This window comes from Rhinopithecus roxellana, chromosome 12 (assembly GCF_007565055.1).
Source record: "Rhinopithecus roxellana isolate Shanxi Qingling chromosome 12, ASM756505v1, whole genome shotgun sequence".
Lineage (NCBI taxonomy): Eukaryota > Metazoa > Chordata > Mammalia > Primates > Cercopithecidae > Rhinopithecus > Rhinopithecus roxellana.
In genome coordinates, this window is record NC_044560.1 from 595,492 (window position 1) to 620,579 (window position 25,088).

Genomic DNA, 25,088 nt, shown 5'->3' on the forward strand with positions numbered 1-25,088 from the left:
CAAGGTTGCGCCACTGCACTCCAGCCTGGACGACAGTGAGACTCTGTCTCAAAAAAACAAAACAAAACAAAAAAACAGGTCATTGAAAGAGAAGTCAAATGATTGTAAAACCCCACTGAAAAGAGTAAAGAATCTAGTGTAAAAAAATTGGATTCATTTGTAAAAATGGATTCCCCTTTCATCATGGGCCACTCATTGGACAGGAGGCTCAGAGTATGAGGGCACAGTCTTGAAGTGATGGTGTCTCCATCCAGGCCTTACAAGACACAGTGGCCCATGCCCAGGAGGGAGTGGCCCAGCCAAGGTCAGACCTCACCCAGCCATGAGCTATGGGGCAGTTCTCCTCCCACACTGTGCAGCTGGGCCTGCTCTTAGAGTGGGGAAAGAGAGGGCAAAGTGGTTCAAAACCCAGCTCAACAATCTTAGACAAATCAATTTAAATTGCTGTGCCTCACTCTCCTGAGTTGAGAAATAGATTGCTGTGTCTACCTCAATTCAACGACATGGACCAGTTGGTAGGGTCCATTGGGATGATGCCTGTGAAACTCTTTGGACACTGCAAAGAGATGGCTAGGTAGAGAGACTATAGTGCTTCCAAGGAGCCCTCTTGATTGCCAAGAAAAGAGGAAAAGTGAATAAATGCAGGAGAATCCTGAAAAAAGCGTGCTGAGCATCAGCTCTGTAAACTGATGTTCCACCAAGCTCTTGTTTTATAATAAATGTGATAACACTGAAAGAGTTAGAGGGTGGGTTTTGAGTTGACTCATGGTAGAATCAACCCCGGTCTTGACCAGACGAGTTTAAACAAGGTTGTTTTTGTTTTATTTTGTTTTTGTAGTTGCTGATGAGAATGACCCAACCTGTGGAGGCTGACCAAGAGATCATGATCCTTCTCTACAGGACTTCCATTAAAACTTGAACATGCCTCTCTTCTCCAGCAGGGCTGCCTGGTACCATGTCAAGTTGCAAACAGGGCACTGTGAGTATGTTTGCCCGAGAACAGGCTGGCCATCCCTACAAAATGGCAGCCAAGCCTTGTCTTTCTGTTAACACCAAAATACTGAAGATGCACTGAATAGTACTGTTTTTTCTTGCTTTACATAGTAAACCTTATAGGAATAGGAAAAGCAATCCAGTTGATGAGCACATTTATTAAGATAATCAATACATATATAATTCCAGGTCATGTTTCCCCAGGTATCATTTATCATGCTCTATGGTCCCACAACTGCACTCTCCAGGGCCAGTATCAAATTTCTAACTCTCCTACCTTACCACCACCAAGAAATGGTGAGTGTATTCTTGCCAATTTCAAACGGCAGGAGTGGGGATTAAAAAAAAGAGATGATATTAATCCCACTGTATTCCAAGTTGCACTTGCCAAATTAAAGCAAATACATCATGTTCAATGGTTTAAATACACCATGTTCAAGTTAATCAAGGAAAATGAATGAATTCATTTGTTGCAGCTGACCAGAAGCCTGAGACCTGGCTGGGGAAGATGATACAAAGGGTGAGCTTACTTTAAAAGATGCTGGTATTTCTGTCCTGAAATTCACATCTTTTTAAAATTATCTTTGAAAAGAGGACAGAAAAACTATTATTCAAGACCTAAACCCAGTAACATCCACATCTTCCTTCTCCTTAAGATGCACTCTTTCTCTGGGGGAGAAGGTCCCAGGTACTAGCTGTTCTCTGCAGTGTCTGATACCAATCTATCCAAACAGTGGTACTTTTTAATAATCTATCACAGCCAGTTTTAACCTCTAGTGGTAAAAATAATGTATTTTCCAGCATGCTTTTATTACATATTACCATTGTCATGCACATCTGTGAAGGCTCCTGTATTTGTCACTTCACTGTCTATTTTTCCATTACACCCATCTAGACCTTTATTAGAAAATTATGTTTCCATGTCAGTTGTACCTTTGAGGCTATGAGTCCAAGATAACTCAGTCCCCATCTTATTAAATCTGTGGTCTCTGGGCCTATGTGCCCAATCTCTCACAATAGATGGAGACAGAGAGAAGGGAAGAAGAAGAAGAAAGGAAGAAAAAAAGGGGAAGGGAAGGCGTTAAGCAAAAAAGCAAAACCGTCCTACTGGCATGTCTTTGGGCTACCTGACAGTGACATCTGGATATTCTCGTCTTAATGAAGTGAGCAGATTCCAGGGTCGGCCAAACGTGTGAACCTGTGTTCTAATCCCCTGTTTTTCTGTTCACTAGTGGACTACTTTCCAGAACTTGGAAAAGCCATTTAACTCTTCTAAGCTTCAATGTCTTCATTGTGGAATGGAGGGGATAACAATATCTAACTCTCTGTAATATGAAGGTAAATTGAGGAAATGTTTGTTGAGCTCATCACAGTGTCTGGGGAAGCCTCAACGAACACTGGTTATTGCTCTTACTGCCCCCTTGGGTGATCTCAAAAGTCTTTCTGCCTCCCCAGTTCTGATCCTGGAACAGCCCTTTTGCTAAAAATGAGTCCAAATTCCACTAAGAAGCTCTGGGGTCCACTGTTCCCTTTCCCAAAAAGGTAGGAAGGTCAAGTCCTCTCTGCGATTCTCTTTGGTCACAGCCCAGCAGTGAGGCAGAGAGAAGAGATTCTCACATCTGAACATGGCTCAGCACTAAGCAGTCCTCTTACCTCTGGCCAGACAGGAGTCCTTGCTGGCTACGGATTCTCCAGCAGTGACAGAGCATATTTTGTCCAGCAGAACTTTGAGGATTGATGATGAATGAGTTAGTGTCTGACATGCAAATCCTAATTATAACTGCCACAATGCCAACATTAGAACAATAATGGCTTCTTGGGCAGTAACGGGAAAAAGGACGCCAAGCTCCAGAGCATCCTGGTGGAGACGCCAGGCAGTCTCTGGAATCACACTGGCTTGTGTTTGTATCCTGGCTCTGCCACTTGCTAGCTCGGTGACCCTGGGCAGGTCATGTGACCTTTCTGTGCCTCAACTTTCTCATCTGTGAAATGACAAACACTGTACTTATCTCATAAGGTGGTTTAAAGGATTAGTTGAGGTATTACAGATAAAGAATTTGAAACAGTGCTTAATATATGGTATGTAAGCACTCAGTTAAATTCATCTAATCATTAAATCAATGATCCTCATGATACCATGTATAAAGTAGACCAAATCCACACACCTCATAATTTAGTATTCATCAATCCATCCATCTACTCATTCAGCAAGTATTTACTGAGCTATTATATTATGTATAAAGCACTGTTCTAAGTGCTGAGGATACAATAAAATATAGACAAAACTCCCTGACCTCACAGAGCTGCCATTCCAAGACTAACGACTGACGTCTCCCCTAACACCACTGCACAAAAAGCAGTTTGCAACCAGGGATAATTGTGACCTGAAGGGGACATTTGGCAACTTCTAAAGACATTTTTGGTTGTTACAACTGGGGTGTGAAGGGTTCTACTGTCATCTAGTGGGTAGAGGCCAGGAATGCTGCTAAATATCCTACAACATACAGGACGGCCCCCTGAGAACACAGAATTATCTGCTCCACATATCAATAGTACTGAGGCTAAGAAACCCTAGCATGAAGGTATCTGTTTGAGGTTAATAAGTCCTTTGTTGGGCATGGTCTCGGGGTGCTGGAGGCTACTGCAGCCACAGAGAGAGAACTCAGGCAAAAGAAAGGACATGGGATGGATGGGGAATAAGGCTGCCACAAGATTCTGGCTTTGCCTGGACTCATCCTTCCTAAGAGAGATGAAACTCACAAAGTCCAAGAAATTGGAGACTCCGAGTCCAGGATCAAAATAGTCTTTTTCATTAATGATACGTGGCCCCTGGGCTGCCCATCTTGCAAACAGAATCCAGTCCCCTCTTTGTCAGTTGATGGCTGAGAGGCTGAGTGATCCCCTAACTCTCAAGCATAAGACTTTACCGTAAGGACCCAGGAACTACCACCAGTCTAGGGAAACATTAATCAGGAGTAGAGACAAGGCTACAGCTCCACGAACCTTCCTAATGGAACAAGCCAAAGGATGCTTCTGACTCAGGAGACAGGGCAGAGAAGCACACACAGGTTTAAACAGCAGAGAGACCTAGTGGGTTTGCATTCCTGGCTCAGTCATGTGGCAGTTGAGTGACCCTGGATGTCAAAGTGGAATGAATAAGAGCATAGACTTGAGAGCCAGAGCTTGGTCACTTCCTGACCATACGCCCTTTGGCAAGTAAATGTGTCATCTCTGCCTCAGTTTTCTCCTATGGAAAATAGGTACAAGAATGGTACCTGCCCAATAAGTCATTATGAAGACTGAATGCATTAACGAAATGTATTAATCCAGAAAATCACTTAGAACGGTATCTGGCTCAGAGTACACGCTATGCCGAAGTCTGATATTATCATCACCATTGTAGTTGTCACTATCTCACTGCAAACAAGTGATTTGGTTTCTCTGAGACTCAATCTCCTCTTTTGAAAAACGGGCATTATATAGTTGACCTTGAACCCCATAGGTCTGAATTGTGTAGGTCTGAATTGTGCAGGTCCACTTATATGTGAATTTTCTTCCACCTCTGGCACCCCTGAGACAGAGAGACCAACCTTTCCTCTTCCTCCTTCTCCTCAACATGAAGATGATGAGGATGAAGACCTTTATGATGATCCACTTCTGCTTAATGAATAGCAAATATATTTTCTCTTCCTTTTGATTTTCTTAATATTTTGTTTTCTCTAGCTTACTTGATTTCTCTACTTAATTATAAAATACATAACACATAGGGCATAAAAATATGTGTAAGTCAACTGCTTATGTTATCTGTTAACTGTTTATATTATGCTATGTTTATGTTATCATAAGGCTTCCAGTCAATAGTAGGCTAGTAGGAGTTAAGTATCGGGGGAGTCAAAAGTTATACACAGATTTTTGACTGTGCCCCGTGGGGGCCAGCTGTAGTTGTCACCTCGCTGTCCTCGGGATTCAATAATGCAAGTTAAGCACTTGCCAGGGTAGTTGATATATTGTAAGTGCCTATTATTATTTATTAAAAAGTTTGACCAAAGTAATGAAACTAGTTCTCATTTACTGCTACATTAAACTATTCACCTTGACCAAAGGGAAAAATACTACATGCTTCAAGATGGTCCCAGAATCCCAGCGTCTTGTGGCGTACCCAAAAGGTAAGTTCTGAGAACAATAATAATGAGGTATGCAAAGATGAGTGGACAATATCAGTTTCTTTAAAAGGGTGCTCTGTTCTTAATAACTCATTACTTCACACAATTTGTAGAGCAGAGGCAATATTGGGAATGGAAGGCCTTTACATCCCCACAAAGGTACCACAGCACTTGCGGTGGTGGAAGAGGACAGAGGAGAAGGGAGCTGGGCAGGACACTTCCTCTCCCCAACTTCTCTCCCCTCTCCAGCCTGACCGGAAAAGTAGGCAGAGGCCCTGGGGCTCTTTGCTTGCAGGACTGCCTGTTCCAAGCTCCATCTGAGCTCCAGTGCTGAGGTCTCAACTCATCAGAGAGTAAAGGGGCAGGGACCTTTCGGAAGCCTGACCCAAGGGTCTGGCAGGACCCAGTCTACAAAGCCAGCAGAATAAATTTAGCACCAATGATCTCGTACCACATAGCAGCCACCTGCTCAAACAGTTGTTCTTGCCAAACTCATTAAAACTACGTTCAGCTTCTTTCACGTTTCCAGCAGCCTAGGACTCCAAGGCGGTAGCAGGAAGGCCCACAGAGCACAACCTCGCCTCTACCACTTAGATCAAGGTTGCATCAAACAAGCAAGAATGTTCTGGTGTCGTGCAACCACACAGGGCAGAAGAAGGCATTCCTTTCCCTGATCTTCCAGCTTCTCCACAACTGAGATGGGACTGGCAGGGGAACTGGAGGGTGGTAGCAGGGGAACTAGAGGGTGGTGACAGGGGTCAGCAGAACTCTTAGCTGCTATGAATCGTCAAGTATGATCTGCCCCTGTGGATGGCTACCCTGTTGGCTTCGGGGAAGATATCCTTTCCTAAATGATTCTGCCTGAACCCCCTGTGCCTGCAATTCAGGGCACCAAGGCAGAGCAATGACTGCTGGCGGTGACACTCCTGCCATATTGTGTGCTACTCACCCTGATATGCAGCCCAAACACTGAGACCTATTTCCACATGCAATATTGCTTAAAAAGCCATTCTCTGGGCTCAGCAGGCAGAACGAGTTCTGCTCTTGCCTGATATATGGCGGGGGGTAAGAAGTCAGGGACCAATTTCAGGCAAACCATTAAGGTATGGAAAGAACAGAGGAGTTCATGTTGATTTCACTGTCCTTATCTACACAGCCCAGGAATGAATATATAGATATATAATACATAAAGGAAACATGCAGTGAACGTGGCCAAATCCCAAGCTTGACCTTCTGGGCCCCATATGATGTGCACAGTGAGCAGGCAAAGTTCCAATGAGCTCTTGCCACCTGCCAAGCCCATCTGCTACAAACTCACTGGCAGCCAGGAAGTCACACATTATAACCCTATAGGTTTCCTAAAAAGTGCCAACAGTCTTCTTGAGGAGTAACAGGGTGAAGGGCTGGAGACGGCCTCTCACGCCTCACCCTGAGAAGATATGTGACCAGGCTCCCGTTAGACAAGTCAGGTCAGCTCAGACTTCCGGGGTACATCAAAGAGGTGTTGGAAAACCACTAAAAATAATGAAGCGCACGCTGGAGGCATGAAATGAACCAGAACCAGAGACTTAAGAGGTCCTTTGAAGGCATTTTCCAAAGACAATGGAAAGATAGTAAATAATCCCCAATCAATAAGTAATTTCAACCACACTGTACTGATCTGTAAGTAATCCCTTTGTGACCACGCATGATAATTTTCAGGGAGAAGTCTGAATCCCCATCCCACGACAGCCTACCAGGTAAGGAAAAGACACGCTCTATTTCAGCCCCTTGATGTGGCTGGAAAACCAAGGCACAGGCTACTTGATGAGCTCTGTAACTTAGGGGCAAGCTAACAGAAGGCCTGAGATTCCCTAGCATTTTGTTCCATCCTCTCTGCCATTTGAAAATTCTCTTTCTCAAAAAAGATAAAAGTCTGCTTAGGAAAACAAGAGCAGAGGCAGAATGAATTGAGAAGGGGATGCCAGAAGACAGAACTTATTTTGCAAAGCGACAGTGTCTAGCGTCTCCGCAGACTACTCACACATTCAATTCACTCCAAAGGTAATTTATACTTCACGAAAGAGTTTCCAGTGTTGTAGTAATGGTAGATAAGAGCTGTCAGACCTTAAGTAACAGCCTCTTTTAATGCCTGGAGAGAAAAATACAACTTGCATGTATTTATGGAAATGTACAAAGGTACAGGAAACTGACCCTTTCCTCTATCCCATTCTAACAAATGCAGTAGGCAGTAAGTCCTCAACACCAAGGAAAGATGCTATCAGCACATTCACTTGCATAGGAATACAAATACAATTATTCCTTTAAAAAAGAAAACTAATGACAGTAGGCATACATCCTACTGGACATTAAGTATTTTGTTATATACAGTTAACACCTATTTGAATTGGGTATGGTAGCACTTAATTGTTTTATTCTATGCATAGCAAAGCAACCAATTGAATCTAATATTAGTCATTCATCAGATAAAACATTTTCAGAGAAACAAACTGCTACATTTTCCCCTCAAAGAACAGCAAGCATTTTAAACACATTTTCCCAGAGATGTTATGCTGAGGAAAACAGCTTAGAAATGTTACTTTAAACAAATCCCTTTTCTGGCTACCAACAACAAGATGAATTGGAACAAATGCTTGGCTCTGTTCTTTCCAAGCCTCCTTCTGTCCACCTGTCAAAGGCTGTCGTGACCCCACCAACGCAAAAGGCAGCCTCTGGAGCTCTGAAATGTGCCATCCTGCACGGACGCCCTCTGCACTGTATGCCAGCATTCTCATTAGGGATTATCCAACTCAGTTGCAGGAGGGAGAGACAAGATGGGCTGGCTGCCAGGAGTTCTTTTAACACGGATTCCGAAAGAATATCCTCCGAAGTGCCGAAAGCCCAGATTTTCAGCAGTTCACTTTCTAGATTCTGTTACATAGCAACCATGCCAGCTCACAGGGGCTACCAACCAAGTTAATATTTTGTTTAAATGACACACTGCATTAACCCGCTAGGAAAACCCAAGTTTTCTTCATCAAAAGGGGATACCAACCTACCTACTGCCAGTTGTCATCCCTGGAACAAAACAGCCAATGATGGATTGATGAGCTTGGTTTATTCATTTAAAAACATAATTAAAACAACAAAACCAAAAACATTTGAAAATGAATCTAACAATCTCTTGGCAGAGGAAGCAAAAGGTGACTCTCAAAACCATTTCTACTAATATTATTAAAAGTACATTAGCATGCATTTAATATGTGCATAATGCCCTTTCGTTAAAAGATGACTTACACCGTTGCATTTTGAAATGCAAAGATACTCGTTTTACTGAAAACCTTGATTTGAAAACTGATAACTCAATAGCACTTAAATACTCTTAGGGTCTGAGCCCATTGAATTGCACCAACACAGACAAAATGAAAACACAGACTAATTTGGAAGAACAGTCAGAAACTCTGAGCAGTTGAGCCTCTGGGAGCCTCCCTGGAGGTGTATTAAGAAGAAGCAAGTGGAATCCAATCAATTACACTTTAAAATTAACTTGTGTGAGAACTCAAGGCTTCTTTTTAGGATAATGAAAGGAATGGCAAAAGAAACTACCAGACCACCTCTGCAGAGGATTTCTGTGCTAGCAGGATGCTGCCACAGGCTATGAAAAAAAACAAAAACAAACCAAAACAACTACTGCCTCCATCAAAAAAAAAAAAAAAAAAAAAAAAAAAAAAAAAAAAAAAAAAAAAAAAAAAAAGAAAAGTCCCCAAAACTTACAGAGGCTAAATAATGCATCATGTAGTGTTGCTACAGACAAGTAAATGATACCTCACTGAACTTATATGGGGGGTTTGTTTTCTTTTCAACCATCACATCTGTTTAAATGCACATCAATTTAGGCGGTTATGCGGCCAACAATCAAGTAGAGTTTAAACCTTTTAACATTTTATTTTCTGATTATAAAAATCGCAAAGTGCCCCTAGTAAAGATTTTGAGACATACCAATGTACAAAGAGGAGAAATCAAGACCACCCTTCATCCTACCACCCACAGACAGTCACTGACATGGGCAGGCAGGGTCCTGAGAGCATATGGGAGCTGCTGGTTTTATGTGTTTTTAAGGATATGCAAGAGATCCAAAAGCCATTTTCATTTCCACAGCCCTGTGCATTTGTGTAGGAAAAAAGAACAAGGAAATAGCCCCCTGTTGTTCCACTACAACAATTTAACCATCCGCAAGTATGTCAGTTTCCAAGTTGAGCATGTGTATATCATCACTGCGATGACTGCCTTAGCCTGCCTAGTCTACAACCAGACCCAGGACTCAGATAAAAAGCCACTTAACTTTTCCTTCGCTGAGAAGGGGGGCAGACGGTGGAAAATAAATGAGCATTGTTCAGTATCCTTTACTATACAGCTTTTGATTCTTAGCAAAATGCCAGTTCTTAGCTATTTCTTTGATGTTAGCAGAGCCTCTGCCTATAAAAAGTGAAGCATTACCTTGCAGTCTGCCTTTCTTTTTTCTTTTTTTCTTTTTTCTTTTTTCTTTTTTTTTTTTTTTGCACAGGTTCCAGTAGAGAATGTTCTTTCACACACAATGACATCGCAAGGGATGACAAGAATAACCACATGTCAAGCTTGCAGCAAGCACTAGTACCACAACACCTTCTCACCATTACGTCATGGCTACTTCCTTACCAAAGTACTCCCCCCGATTCCCAAGACTTCCGACAGGCTCCCGGAGTACCAAGTTAAGATCTGACTTGGAATTCGACATAAAACTGCACACGGGCAGGCTTCACATCTCACATCAAAGAAAGCACACCTTCCCAGGAAGATAAGGTGGAAACAGAGGCTGATGGAGAGAACCAGATTCTTAGGAAAACAGACTCTCTCAACACTCAAGAGAAGCTCTTGAAATGACAACAGAACCAGAAAATCATTTTGAGCCACTGAGCAATTGGTACCCTGTACTTCAAGTGACATATTTAGACAAGTGGCCCTCATGGACTGGAGATTTTTTTTCTGTCCTGTTCTGGATTTCAGCAGTTTAATTTGCAATTCAAATGATATTAATAACCAGTGATACTGTTTCTCAAAGGGCAATTAGGGAAAAAGAAAAAAAAAATCCCCCAAAGCCTGCTTACCCTTTTACTTTCCAAGTCACAGAAACCAAACAGTACATTTTAGGGATGCCTCATCTGCCTTTATGTCTTGCAGCGGGGTTCAGAGCTTAATCTGTCAATGTGAACACAAACCAACTGTCTTTTTCTTCCTCTTCTCTAAACTGCAGAGTCCCTTCAAACAGGGGCTCCCTGCAGCCCACCACCCTAAGCCTTCATTTCTCTACCGCTCAACCTTTGAGGTCTACAATATCCCCCTGGAAAGTGCTCTCGGTGTTTATATTTTCGGAAATTCAAACTCCCTGCTGAGCTGAGCATCTACTGTTGCATCCATAGATTCCAATGCCTGCGAGACCTCAAATGAGAGGAAAATAAAGTCCAGATGCAACTGAGCCAAGGGATTTAGCATCCGCGGAGAAAAGTGCACAGCACTCCAATCCTCTATCCCAACTACGGGCGGCAGAGCCGGAGTTCTCTTTGGGAAAGAGTCATTTCAAAGGAAGGAGCCTAAGGAAGTGGGGGAACTGTGCCATTCACCCCTGCGGGGGGTGGGGAAAAGGCCCCGGCATGAAAAGTTTGCCACGGAGCTGGGGGCTGGTGCCATAGAAAGGGCACTTTCTGACGCCGGAAGGGACCTGCAGGCTGCGCCTCGCTCAGGCTGGCCGGGGCCGGTGTGACCGTGTGACCCCGTGCACACTGCGCCCGGGTTTTCATGAATGACAGCAGCCTGCAACTCCCAGCCGGGGAGCAGCGGTGGCCCCCACCGGGCGGAAAGGGTCACAAGCTAGAATGCAAAGCGATTTCGCCCCGGGCGTGGGGGACCCCGGGTCCCCGGCCACCTCCGAGGCCGGCCGTGCTCCGCTCGCCTTCCTCCGCCCTGGGCGCCGGGGCGATCCTACCTTGCGCTCCGAGCTGGGGGTTCTCCATGTTCGTCGCCGCCGAGTCCCCCGCCGCCGAGGCGCTGGCCGCGGCTCCCGGGCCCTGGCCGGGGCCGCCACCGCCGCTCAGTTCCGCCAGTCTCCGGTTGGTGGCCGTGAGTTCGGCTCGCAGGTTGGTCACCTCCTGGCTGGCCGACTGGACCGCCCCATCGATGCGGAGCGCGAGCTGCTTATTGTCTTCCATCATGCTCAGGATTTTGGCCTGGGGGCGAGAGAGGTGACAAAGAGCTGCATGATGCGCGGGGGGCGCGCGGCCGGGCACCCCCGGCTCTACCTGTTGGGTCCCCCCGCGGCCCGGCTCGCCCGCGCCCCGACCCCCAGGCACCGGCAGCGCCGGCTCCTCCGGCGCAGGAATGACAGCGGCGCCTTCAGCCCGAGCCGCGGCGGTGGCGAGGCGGCGGGGGGAGAAGGAGGAGGAGAAAAAGGAGGAGGAGAAGGAGGAGGAGGAGCAGCGATCGCCGAGACCCCGGCGGGCGGGCGCCGAGAGCTGCTCCGAGAAGGACACCGCGCGCCGCCAGGCACTCTTTCAATGGAGCCTACCATTCGCCGCCCGCTCGGGAGGGGGTCTGGGTCGGCGGCTGGGGGCACCCTTGGCCTCCCGCGCCCCCCTGCTTAGGAGACACACCCCCCCTGGGGGGCGGGGGCGGCGGGCGGCAGCCGGGAGGGGGCCAAGGTGGCGCCCCTGGCGAGTGGCGGGGGTCGCCTGGACCAAGGCCGGCCCTCTGTCCCCTCCCTGGAGCGGTGGGGCAGCCCCCGCCCTGAAGAACTGGTTCCCCGCGCAGTGCTAGGGTTGGGGAGGCGCTGGGTGCTCGGAAGAGAGGGTACTTGGAAAGGGGGCCTCAGAGGGGAGCAGAGGTGGATCTCCAGGGGAGGGGGACGCTTGCGCCAGCTCAGGAGTGGAGTTGGTGCTCCGCTGGTTCCTTAAACTGCGAGTACGAAATCCCCAGAGAGGAGCTGAGCTGGTGCCCCGCGTGCCTCTCACTCTCCAACCCCCACCCGCCGGCCAGACCTGCGCTGCCCACCCCCGGAGGGAGCGCCAACCTTCCTCGGCGTGGGCCGCTCGTGCTCCCGCCTCCCCACAGCCCTAGCCCTGTGTGTGCACCCAGGTGCAGGAGCAGCCTTAACCAGCTCCTAAGCTTCTTAGCTGAATATTAGCGGGGACAGAGATGAGGCTGAGAGATAAGAAGGAAGGCGTCGATGGGGCTTCTTCCCTTGCTTCTACTGGGACCAAAGAGTGGGGCCCTGCTGCCTCAGTTTGCCCATCCCCTCTTCACAGAAGAACTAAGGTAACCTGACGTTGATATACCCTTACCAGCTCCTCTTTCTCTCCCAGACCACAGGCTTTGCATTTTTCACTGGGGCCCTGGATTCCAGCCACCAGACCTTGTTACCATAGCGAGCTTCACTCCATGCAAATAGGACAATTTAAAACAGCCAGCAACCCTCTGGTCAACAGGGCGCCACCATTCCAGCTCCGCCAACCTCCGGAGAGCAGCAAAGAACAGATTGCAGAAGCCAGTGGGGTGCTGCAAGGAAGAATGAGGCTGCCCACCCTTAACGTTCTTACAGGAAACCCGTAAGAGCCAAGCAAAGGCCGGGTGCGGTGGCTCCCAGCACTTGGGAGGCCAAGGCAGGCGGATCACCTGAGGTCAGGAGTTCGAGACCAGCCTGACCAACATGGAGAAACCCTGTCTCTACTAAAAATACAAAATTAGCCGGGCATGGTGGTGCATGCCTGTAATCCCATCTGTTGGGAAGGCTGATGGCAGGAAAATCGCTTGAACCTGGGAGGTGGAGGTTGTGGAGAGCTGAGATTGTACCATTGCACTCCAGCCTGGGCAACAAGAGCAAAACTCTGTCTCAAAAAAAAAAAAAAAAAAAAGAACCAAGCAAAAACTGCATGCAGAGTGCTTTTCTATACATTCTTATGTCTTGTGAGTGAGGATTATTATTCCCATTTTAGGGATAAGGAAACTGAGGCTCTGCACAGGGTTAAGCAATTTACTTAAGAGGCCCGCAGAAACCAGGTGACACCAGGACTGGAAGAAAGTAATCATCTGATTGCAAATTCTTCCCGCTGCGCCTTCAGGAGGCCTTGGATAATAGATTTCTTCAGGAGGCTTTTATGTGGAACCATAAAAACAGTCTTGGTCCATTCCCCTGTGACCACTAACAAGCTTTTGCAAGAGGGCAGGATTCGATGGTGGAGCATGTGGCAGGAAGACGCAATTCTTCACTCTGTCCACGCTGCTCAACTAATGGGTCAGTGTGGGGATGGAACCCTGACCTTAACCTCATTAACACAAGTTCTTACCAACTGGCCCAACCAAAGTACTTAGAACTGCTTAGTGTATCTGCAAACCAGGATTCTGTTCTTTGCAGTCTTTCCGTTATGGGGAAAGCATCAAAACTACAGAACTTTGTGGGTCTTCAAAAGGGGGATGCTGTGGTGCAGCCATTGTGGAAAATATATTAGCAGTTCCTTGAAAAGTTAAACGTAGGATTACCATACAACTCACAAATCCACTCCTAGGTATATGTCCAAAAGAATATGTCCAAAACAAATATCCAAAAAAATTTGTACATAGATGTTCATAGCAGCACTGTTCATTAGTAGCCAGAAGGCAGAAACGACCCAAGTGTCCATCAACAGATGATTGGATGAACAAATTGCAGTAAACAATGGAATATTATTCAGCCATGAAAAGTACTGAAACATTCTACTACTACGTGGATGAAGCTCCAAAACATTATGCTTGGTGAAAGAAGGCTGACATAGAAGGTCACATATGATACAATTCAATTTATATGAAATATCCAGAATAAATCAATCCATAGAAACAGGAAGCAGACTGGTGTTTGTCAGGGGCTGCAGGGAGGGAAGAATGGGGAGTAACTGCTTAATAGGTGCCAGGTGTTACTTTGTGCTGATTGATGAAAATGTCTCAGAACTAGACAGAGGTGGTGGTAGCACAACACGGTGAATGTACTAAGTGCCATTGAATTCTTTAAGTGCTTAATTTCATGTTATGTAAATTTTACCTCAATCGAAAAGTCATATATGCAAATACACAGAGAGGGGATGGGAATGTTCTGGAACTAGGGCTTCTGAGGAAACGGTTAAGAGTAGCTCTATTTAGAGGACCATATGTATGTGTGTGTGTGTGTGTGTGTGTGTGTGTGTGTGTGTGTGTGTGCGCGCATGCACGAGCTCTCACCTTTGGTATAGCACTCAGCAGAAGAAACAGTAATTTATCTGTTTACATGTCTCTCTCCCACTTCACTGGGAACTTGTGGGTGGGGGAAGGAGGGTAATCTGGCTCTTTATGTTATTCATCTTTGCATCCTTGCCACCCTAGCCCATAGTAAGTGTTCTATAAATGAATGCGTGTGAGTGTGTTTGTGTGGTAAACAAACTGACCCAGTGTTACTCATTTTGCTCTTCGGTGAGATTATTCCCACACACTGGAATCTTCAAATCAAAACAAAAAAAACTAACAAGGAAAAAAGACAAGACTCATTCCTTGAGCCCCTTCTCATCCCTCTCTTTGAGGTTTCAAGAAGCTTGCTTTAGAAGCTCCTGGGGTGCCTCCTAGGAGTTTAAGAATTTTATTTTTTTGAGAGTTTTTTTTCCTAACGTGAAAAAAAGGGGCTTTTTCCAGTTGTGTGTCTTTACGTTCACCCACACACCAAAGGACTAGATCTTAGATAGATAGAAAGTCTGCAATCAATTAGCCTCTGCAGGTATACTTGATTTAAACCAAAAAGGTCTACCTTTCTTTTTTCTTTTGCTTTTTTCTTTCTTTTTCTTTCTTTCTTTCTTTTTTTTTTTTTTTTTTTTTTTTTTTTTTTTTTTTTGAGACAGAGTCTCACTTTGTCACCCAGGCTGGAGTGCAGTGCCACGATCTCAGCTCACTGCAGCCTCCACCTCCTGGGTTCAAGAGATTCTCTGCCTCAGCCTCCTGAGTAGTTGGGATTACAGGTGCGGGCCGCCACACCCCGCTAATTTTTCATATTTTTAGTAGAGACAGGGTTTCACCATGTTGGCCAGGTTGGTCTCGAACTCCTGACCTCAAGCAATCCACCTGCCTCAGCCTTCCAAAGTGTTGATATTACAGGCGTGAGCCACCACGCCCAGCCAGGTCTACCTTTCTTATCCCCATCCTCCACCACCACTCAAGGAGGAAAACAGTTGCTGTTTAACTTTTCAAGGAACTGCTAATATGTTTCCACAATGGCTGCACCACGGCATCCCCCTTTCGAAGACCCACAAAGTTCTGTAGTTTTGATGCCCCCCCCAATAAGGTAACTGAAAGACTGCAAAGAACTGAATCCTGGTTTGCAGATATACTAAGCAGTTCTTTTTGCTTGTTTGTTTGTTTTTTGTTTGTTTTGTTTTATTTTGAGATGGAGTCTTGGTCTGTCTCCCAGGCTGGAGTGCGGTGGTGCGATCTTGGCTCACTGCAACCTCTGCCTCCCGGGTTCAAGCAATTCTCTGCCTCAGGCTCCCGAGTAGCTGGGATTACAGGTGCCTGCCACCATCCCCCGCTAATTTTTGTATTTTTAGTAGAGATGGGGGTTTCACCATCTTGGCCAGACTGGTCTTGAACTCTTGACCTCGTGATCCACCTGCTTTGGCCTCCCAAAGTCACACTAAGCAGTTCTAAGTGCCTTGGTTGGTCCAGTTGGTCAGCGGAATCTGTGTCCCCTCCCACTGGCCTAACCCCCTCCTGCAAGCCAATTTGCCTGTCTGGGGGTGCTGATAGGCATTTACCGCCCATGTCCTGGGACATACCTGCAAACTGCTGGGGGAGGGGTTCCAGAGCGGTCCGGAACCCCTTTCCGAGGTTTCAAGAAGCTTGCTTTAGAAGCTCCTGGGGTGCCTCCTAGGATTTTAAGAAGTTTATTTTTTGAGAGTTTTTTTTTCCTAACGTGAAAAAAAGGGGCTTTTTCCAGTTGTGTGTCTTTATGTTCACCCACACACCAAAGGACTAGATCTTAGATAGATAGAAAGTCTGCAATCAATTAGCCTCTGTGGGTATACTTGATTTAAACCAAAAAGGTATACCTTTCTTTTTTATTTTTCCACAACTTTTTTCTTTTTCCACATGAATTTCCATGGGATCCACAACTATGAGAATTTGGCAGGACTGTGGGTTCTGTTTCAGGGTTCCCCCTTTTGCATGTTCCCAAAATAGTCCCAATCTCACACCCCAGTAGGCTGATGTTAAGACCCAAGACAGAAAATGGGTCTACTTCATAGGGACTTGCTGTCATTTTTCCACTGTCACTGCTGCTATCACTCCCAACCAGCCCAGCCCCATCCAAACCTCGGCCCATATGTGGTCACCAGCCTCTACCTACATTGTCCAGTCTTTCTGAGCAGAATGAGCCGACTGTGCCGTGTGTGTTTGTTTGTTGCCCATCAAAGCTTGCCTGGGCATTTTGAAAAGTTTGCAAAACCAACTTCCCTCTAGCTCAGAGAAAGGAAATTCCTACCAAGAATCAAGAATCAAGAATCAAGGCTTAGAGCCTAACCCATTGCTGACAGCACAGCCATATGCACCTCCCTTTTCCCAGAAATAGAGTGACCTCATAATGTAACGTCGAGACTGGGATGCTGCTGAGAGCAAAAGACGTCGCAGTGAGTAACTGAATTAAGCTAAAACAAGTGGCATACATAGGAACTGTCCCAGGAAACCCAGTATATCTGGTTGCCCTACTCTATGATTGAATGACCCTATTTGGTCCTAGAAAGCAATGGGGATTGTCTACTCTACTGCCCTCCTTATTTACAGACAGAGAAACAGAGACCTCAGATTTAGGAATGAACCATGCAGCTTTCTCAGTGAAGGAGCTGGGAAGAATTTAACCAGGGTCTTTAGAAAATGGCCCATCTTTCCACTGATGTGTGTCATGCGGCACTTCCTAAATTACAGTTGAAGGGTGGACCCACAGCCTTGCATAACCTGGCCACTGACTTCTTGTACCACACCCTTGCTCACCATTCTCTTGCCACGTAATTGTTTCCAACCTCAGGGTTTTTGTCTTTTCCCTTGCTTCTCCCTGGAACATTCTCCCCAGAACATTCTCCCCCTGGCTCTCTGTATCTGATTCCTTTTCATCCCTCAGATTGAACATTCACTATTTACTTATTTCATAGCATATATCACCATTGGTTATTGTTCTGTTTATTTATTTGCAAATTTGAAATACAGACTGAAGGATTTGAGAGATAAGTCACCAAGACTTTGGCTCCCTGGGGTGAAGGTCTTTAAACTCCTGGGGTTTCCAAAACAATCCTGCTTATTCTTCTTTGTCTTGGATTCCATGGAATTCCCAAGAATAAATGCCCCTTTCTTGAGCTCATTTGATTATTTCTATTGCATGCAGTAAAATGCCCTGGTTAAAACTACTCCATCCCTCCACCGTATGCACCCAACGAGCCAGACTGTGAGACTCGGGAAGGCAGGGTTTGTATCCCATTCTGCTTTCTGCTCCCCCTGTCTGGGCTCAATAGATGCTTCTCCAAAGAGTTTGTGGTTGATTGAACAAATTCATCTTCCTTGTCTCCTACAAATTCCTATCCACAAATATTCTTGCTACTCTCATTAAAACCCTTCTCATATTCAGTCTTCTCCAGGAATTCTAGTCACATCTTAATTTTGCAAAGCATTTTCACAGCTCTCTTATTTTATTCTTGCAACAACTCCATTGGGTAGAGAGGGTGCTGGAATCTGCATATGGCAGATGAAGACACTGAAGTTAAGAGATCTGTCCAAGCATCACAAAACTGCCTGCACTTCCTTCTACCTCTTACCCTCCAGTGCTCAACACATACTTGTTGAGTGGATAAGCTGGGGGCCAGGACTCAGATACTCCCACATAAAGCCCAGTTTTCTCTCCTATCCGATCAGGAGCATCGTTTCTCTTTGGCTCAGAGACCAGAGGCAGCATCCATGCATTCCTCTCGGTAAGGCTGAGTGATGAATCGTGGATTCCAGGAATCCATACGTGGGACAAGGTGGAAAGGGGGAAGGCTGAAAGGGAAGCCAGTGAGTGATGAACTTCTTGACCCTGGAGTCAGTGCCCTGAGAAACTCTCATGCTTCTTCGGGTTGCAAGTGGCTGCTTGCAGGAGCCAGACAGACATGCACGAATGGGGTCCTGCTCCCTGCAGCCAATGTTGAAGGCCACTTCCTGCAAATGGTATCCCTTCCTAGGCTCTAACCACAAGCCTCTGGACTCCAGTGTTTCTCGAAGCAAAGATGAAGACCACGTGATATGGAATCCTCAGAAGCTGCTTGTGAAAATGCAGAAGCCCAGGCCCCATTCCTGACCAACCAGAATCCCTGGGGTGGTGCCTGGTGTCTTGGTATCTGCATTTACAACAAGCTGCCCAGGAGAATCTGATGCGTCATGAAGTTGGAAACTCACCGCTCCAGACACCCAGATGCCCAGAAAGCACTGAGCACGTGTGAAATATGTATATGCCAGGAGCTGTTTGAGCCTCAGGAGTGGCTGTGAGGGCTCCCTGCTCTCTGTTTTCCAGATGGTATCTGTCCTGTGTCCCCACCTCATCCCCCTCCAAGAGAGAGTCCTTGGGGAATTACCCTCCCTCTCCACAGACGGAGTCTGTGTTTATTCTAATTGTCACATGTGAATCCTGGCCAATCTAGGAGATGAATTTCTTGTACATTTACATGGTTTACTTTGGCTGAGTGGGTTTTAACATGTGCTCTGGGGAAAAGGGCAACAGATCTCCAGACAGGAGTGGCCAGGGCTCAGGGATGTGAGTGAGAGGACCAGGAGAAGGGAAGAGAGCTGTAAAGAAGTGGGCAGGCAGCGGAACCCCAACAGCTATCCTCTTCCTATTCATCACCCTCATAATGACAGCTATGAAATGAAAGGATGGAGAAGAAAAGATACCAGGAGGAACAAACAGGGGAGAGGAGTGTGGGGCTTAAGGAGACAGCCAGCAGTTATAAGATGGAAATGTATACGTTCAGTGTTGATGAAACACACGGGCACATGCACGCACACACACCCCAGTACATATCAGTGTGGACACACAGCAGAGTTATTAGTGGAAAGAATGACAAGCTCTTCCTGTCTTCCCAAGCAGTCTCTCATCTAAAGCTGGGAAAGTCGGTCAGGCGTATCCCTTCTGTGTATGTATTTAACCAACTCAGTTCCTTCTGCGGATTTTTCATTTGCAAACAGTCCTTTAATAATCACTTCTAATTCAGAAGCTCCTAGGTATGAAATTGATACATATTAATAGACATTCTAACCACAGACTTAAACACATAAGCACATATACTTAAAGTCTCTATTCCTTGGTAGAAGTGCAAGTGCATTTTTTGCCCTCCTTGAATCTTTCTTGCGGTTTTTTTTTTTCTTTAATGTGTTTCTTCTTTCCCTGGTGGGAGGCTTACAAGAGAATAGGTGTGCTGGCCTGGGTTCTCGGCTGTGTCACAGCCTCTGTGAGTGACAGTGAACAACAGCCACAGCCAAGCAAAGCATAAAACCGAGAGACAAATATTTCCACCCTCAGAGAAACATCACTACACCTCCAAAGACCTGGTTCAACCCCTGGACGTCTTGCCCAGCTGACCTCTTGCCCTCTCATGTGGTGGCTGTGTTCATGGTGTGGGCATTATTTTATTTCCCAGCAACCCAGAACAATTTCTGAGAGATTCCCCCAACAAAGCTAAAGAGGTTAGGGTCAAGTGTTCTAGCCACTCCTACACTCTTGAATCTGCTCCAATTTCCCATTTTAGCGAAGGCACCCTCTCTACAGCCTACTGGCAGGAGGATGTTGGCTGACGTCATCAATGACCTCATCCCTCCTTTGGTGTGGGGGGAGGGGGAGCTCCAATGCATAGGCTCTAGACTTAGTTAGGCATGGGTTTAAGTCCAGCCCTGCCACTTACTAGCTCTGAGACACTCGATGAGTTGCTTACTGTCTCTGAGTCTCAAGTTCCTCATTGGGAAAATGGGGATAATATTGCTGCTGTTTCATAGACTTGTTGAGGAATTAAGAGAGATGATGCGTTGGAAACCATCTGGCAGAGTGCCTGGTGCCTAGAAAGAACTTAGTAGATATGATCGGTGATGGAGATGATGGTGATGACGATGAAGACCGTGGCTGTGATAGTTGTGACGGCAGCTCTCATTCTCTGGGCATCCACCGTGGTCTGCCAGTTTGCTCAGTCATTTATTTCTACTAACTCAGGCTGAATCTTCCCAACACTGAGGTCACCACGAGGAAAACACTCAGGCTCAGGAGGTTTGCTCACACTCACCTAGCTAAGAGGTACAATAACCAGATTCACACCTAGGCGTGCCCAATTCTAAGGTTTCCACCTTTTCTTTCTTTCTCATTTCCCCCTCTAATACATGAAGTCATCCCTGCTCTCCTGAGGCAGTGAGAGACCTTGTGTGTCCCTTCCAATCCCCTTCACTCTCTGCAAAAGGCTCAGATCTGAGGCAGAAGCAGAGGAGGGAGCTACTCCTCTGTGGCCGGTGCATTTGTTATTCCAGGCCCTGGGGACCCATTTGGTAAATGAGTTCTTTTGCCTCATAAAATGGTACCCCAGTGGTTTGAAATACTTAACAGACCTACCCTAAATGGGTAATTTACTTTTTCCCTCACTGGTAGTGTTATTATGCCTGTGATCTCTGTTCTATAAAAGTTGTTTTTGATGCTTTCTTGGAGGGTAGGGGGCTATTTTTAAACACAGGTGCATTCGATGTGGTGAGGAGCGGACTTTCACAAGATGGGGATTCTCAGGACGCCTTTAGCACCCTATTTTGCTCTTTCACATTTATTTATTTAACTAAAAATACCTTCCGGAGGAGAGTTTTCCACTCATTTCTCCTCAGGCCCGCACTCTTTTCCCAGATTGTCATGGACTTCTGCTTCCTTAAGTTCATTTCTTTCTACTCCCAGGATGCTTTACTCACCGAATAAGTCTTCTTCTTTTAGGAAAAGGACTTTCTCCCCCAAATACATCACAAAGAACAGCGCGAGCCCCCATTCAAGGCCACAGAGGAAACATTATATTAGGTACCACAAGACCAGAGGAATTAAGACTGTAACATCCCTCGATGATTTATTGCAAAGGGGTCTCAGATCTGGCAAGGTGCACCATCTTTCTTCGGGAATTGGAAGCAGCAGTAGTAGGAAGGGGACGTAGATCTTGTTCCTTAAGCCAATACTAAATTATTCCAGCATCAAAGTGCCCTGGAAAAAAATCTGTATTTGCCAAATGCTATACACTGTCTAAGTCAGTGTGTCATGAAGGGCTGTACCTGCAGCCATCTGCCCTAAAACTCAGTACTCACTGTCCAGTTGTATGCATAATCGGAAGGGAGATATTTTGTTCAATGGCCGACTTGTTAGGATGGTGTGTTTATAGCCAGCAAGGTGCAAAGCTGTCATATTTATCTTAATTGACTGCCTCTTTATTTTTTTGCACCTGCCTTGTTTTATGCTGGGGAGGTGAAAAACAATTTATGATATCATATTTGGAACTCCAAGGCCACATTATTAGGTGTCTCTGTAGTTCAAGAGGGAGCTGTGTTGCTCATGGCAGTGTCAACTGTTTTGCTTTTGGTCACATCCTCAGCCATCTTGGTAGCAAGAGGGCAGGTACTCTGACAGCTTCACCCAGGAACAGCCAGCTGCCAATGTCTTTCCTTTTGAGAAACAAACAAGTAGATTTGGTTTGGAAGAGGGCAAGTTGGGAGGTAAAAACAAGTACCAAGGGGAGGGGCTCACGTTTGCTCTTCCCTTGCCTGTTCTGGTGTTCCGCATCCATGCCCACGGCCCCAAACCCTCCTCCAGTACTGGCTCCATGCCTAGCTCCTCAAAACACTGGGACCGCAAGTGCAAGAACATACCTGTCCAGGCTCTGAAACAATTGTCATGTATTCAAGAGATGAAACTGTCTAGAAGAAAAGAAACTGAGCTTCATTCTTCCCCTGCCAGTGAGGAACCCCGAGGGAGTCCTGCAGAAAGCCAGGTTATAACACTGAGAGCCTGATACCTTCTAGGCAGCTTTGGGGAAGAAAAGAAAGACAGATCCAGGTTCTTGTCCTGTCATTCATTAGGAGGTATCAAACCAAAGCGTGCACTTCAATGTCTCTCAAAAGACGGACTGGCTAGCTCATGGTCACCTTTGTGCAAATTAGAAAAATATTTGCCCCCATCTCCCGGGCAAACGGAGCCGTGCTGGGGGGCACAGACTCAGAGAACGGAGCTCCAGTACTCGGGTGCGTTAGTCCCCTTTGGAAGCTAAGTAGGAAATGATCATATGTACCACTGACCAGTGGGATTTCCACCTTCCTCGCTCAGAGGGTATCTAGGTTCTGTTTTCAAGATCATTTTGTTGCTAGTGTTTTAATTCAAAATAACATGTACCTTCACAAATCTATGTATGCCTTTACATGAAGAACACTGAATGAAGCTATTTTACATTAAATTTCAGCAGCCATATACATCTTTTCTTTCTTGAATTTGTCTCAATGATCCAAGAAGAGGCTAAATGAGCTGGTAGATTCAAAATCCAGGTTTGCTTGAAAGTGCTTTTGGAAGGGGTACTATGAGAATGAGAAGTGGTAATGATTCTAGTGGGTTCTTACACCAGACCCGGTGCTAAGTACCTAATGGCAACTCTATGAGGAAGAAGCTACCATGATCATCCCCATTTTACAGAGAGGAGAACTGAGGCTCTGGAAGGTTAATTTACTCCCCCAAGGTCATACAGCTCAAGAGTGGCAGGGCAGAGACTCAGGTACAGGCCACAGGGATGCCAGTGGCCCCCCTTTTACTACTTTTCTGTATGGCCTCCTTCCACTCAAATGCAACATAAGTGCTATTGAGTTGAAAAATGTAACGAAGACGGGATTCATATACACATCTGAACTGAGGATGACGTTCCAACAGTAATCTTTTTTTCTGGGGAGGCGGGTAGAAGGGGAATGATAGAGTGTGGTTGTTTGTCCACTCCAAATCTCATGTTGAAATGAAATCCTCAATATGGGAGGTGGGCCTGGTGGGAGGTGATTGGATCATGGAGGCCGATGTCTTATGACCGACTTTGCACCAACCCCTTGGTGATGAGTTCTCACTCAGTTCACAAGAGATCTGGTTGTTTCAGGGAGTATGGCACCTCCTCCCTCTCTCTCTTCCTCACCTGCTCCCCACCCTCACTCCTGCTCCTGGCATATGACATGCCTGCTCCCACTTTGCCTTCCACCATGATTATAAGCTTCCTGAGGCCTCACCAGAAGCTAGCACCACACTTCCTGTACAGCCTGCAAAAGTGTAAGCCAGGTAAACCTCTTTTCTTTCTTTCTTTTTTTTTTTTTTTTTTTTTTTGTTGAGACAGAGTCTGGCTCTGTCACCCAGGCTGGAGTACGGTGGCGCAATCTCCGCTCATTGCAACCTCCACCTCCCAGGTTAAAGCAATTCTCCTGCCTCAGCCTCCTGAGTAGCTGGGATTACAGTTGCACGCCACCACACCCGGATGATTTTTGTATTTTTAGTAGAGACAGGGTTTCACCATGTTGGTCAGGCAGGTCTCGAACTCCTGATCTCAGGTGATCCATCCTCTTTGGCCTCCCAAAGTGCTGGGATTACAGTGAGCCACCACGCCCGGCCCCTCTTTCATTAATTACCCAGGCTCGGGTATTTCTTTGTAGTGACTGCAAGAACGAATACAGGGAACAATGAATATGCATGTAATTATTAATCTTCCGCTTCAGGGATTCTCAGCTTTACCATTGGGAAAAATCTTGAGCATTCTATGGTTCTCATAGCTTCAGCAGTGTGGGTTTCATTTTCTTTACGCACATCTCTAAATTTAATTGGATTCAAAATCCAGATTTGCTTGAAAACACCACCCAATTTGTGGACTTCAGAATTCTATATCTGGAAGGAACCTCAAAGTTCATGCTTGCTTTAAACTTACATGTTGAACCGTATTAAACTGGCATTTGATTGATGTCTATAATCCTAGCACTTTGAGAGGCCAAGGTGCGAGGATCACTTGAGCCCAATAATTTGAGATCAGCCTGGACAACAAAGCAAGACCCTATCTGAACAAAAAGTAAAAAAAACAAAACTGGGTGTGGTAGCACATCCCTGCAGTCCTAGGTACTCGGGAGGCCAAGGCAGGAGGGTCACCTGAGCCCAGGAGATCGAGGCTGCAGTGAGCTATGATTGCGCCACTGCACTCCAGTGCCTGGGCAACAGAATGAGACTCTATCTCTAAAAAAAAAAAAAAAACCAAAAAAACAAACAAACAAAAAAACCAGAAAGAAAAAAAAGTTCATGCTTAGTCGAACAGGCTTGTTTTACAGACGAAGACACTGAGACAGAGAGAGACCATTTAACTTGCCCAGATGACCCACACATGGAATGGCAATTCTTACTATGATTTGTTTATATTTGTTTAAGTGAGCCCAGGACTATGGTGGGTGTTCAGTAAACATTTGTTGAACCATATTAAACTGTGGCATTTGATTGATCCATCTGAGGCGCACATCACAAAAACAAACTAGCTCTACTTCTGATCATTCTGTTGTAAAAAGCTTCTAAACTTAATATGAGGTGAAAACCTCCACTAGGAAATATCCCTTTGATCTTACACTTCCTTTCCTTGAAACTGATAGCAAACTTGGCAACCGAGTCTTCCAGAAATTAATAATCAAACTTTACAAGTCTACTTTGGTTATCCCAACAACTTAAAACAAAAAGAAATGAAACATTTCCTACAGCATCTCCCCCTCTCCCTTCCAACACCCCCACTAGGGAACAGCTGTGTCTGTTTAAAATTGATTTTGATCTCCCAGGAAGGATCCGGTTTCTCTGCACACGGAGCTGCT

General features: G+C 45.8%; 1 protein-coding gene across 2 annotated transcripts in view; it reads right to left on the reverse strand.

The window, feature by feature from the left end:
• Nucleotides 1-11,655, reverse strand: part of KAZN (kazrin, periplakin interacting protein) — a 518,556-nt gene extending 506,901 nt beyond the window's left edge. The window contains exons 1-2 of one of the 2 annotated variants that reach the window (XM_030913276.1): nt 11,468-11,655; nt 11,155-11,395 (exon numbers count right to left, since the gene is read on the reverse strand). In XM_030913276.1, the coding sequence (XP_030769136.1) occupies nt 11,155-11,380 (226 nt within the window). In that variant the 5' untranslated portion in view covers nt 11,381-11,395; nt 11,468-11,655. Of the gene's footprint in view, nt 1-11,154; nt 11,396-11,467 lie in introns of those variants that run through there. The other variant, XM_010378254.1, reaches the window with a different exon arrangement.
• Nucleotides 11,656-25,088: the final 13,433 nt, after the last annotated feature.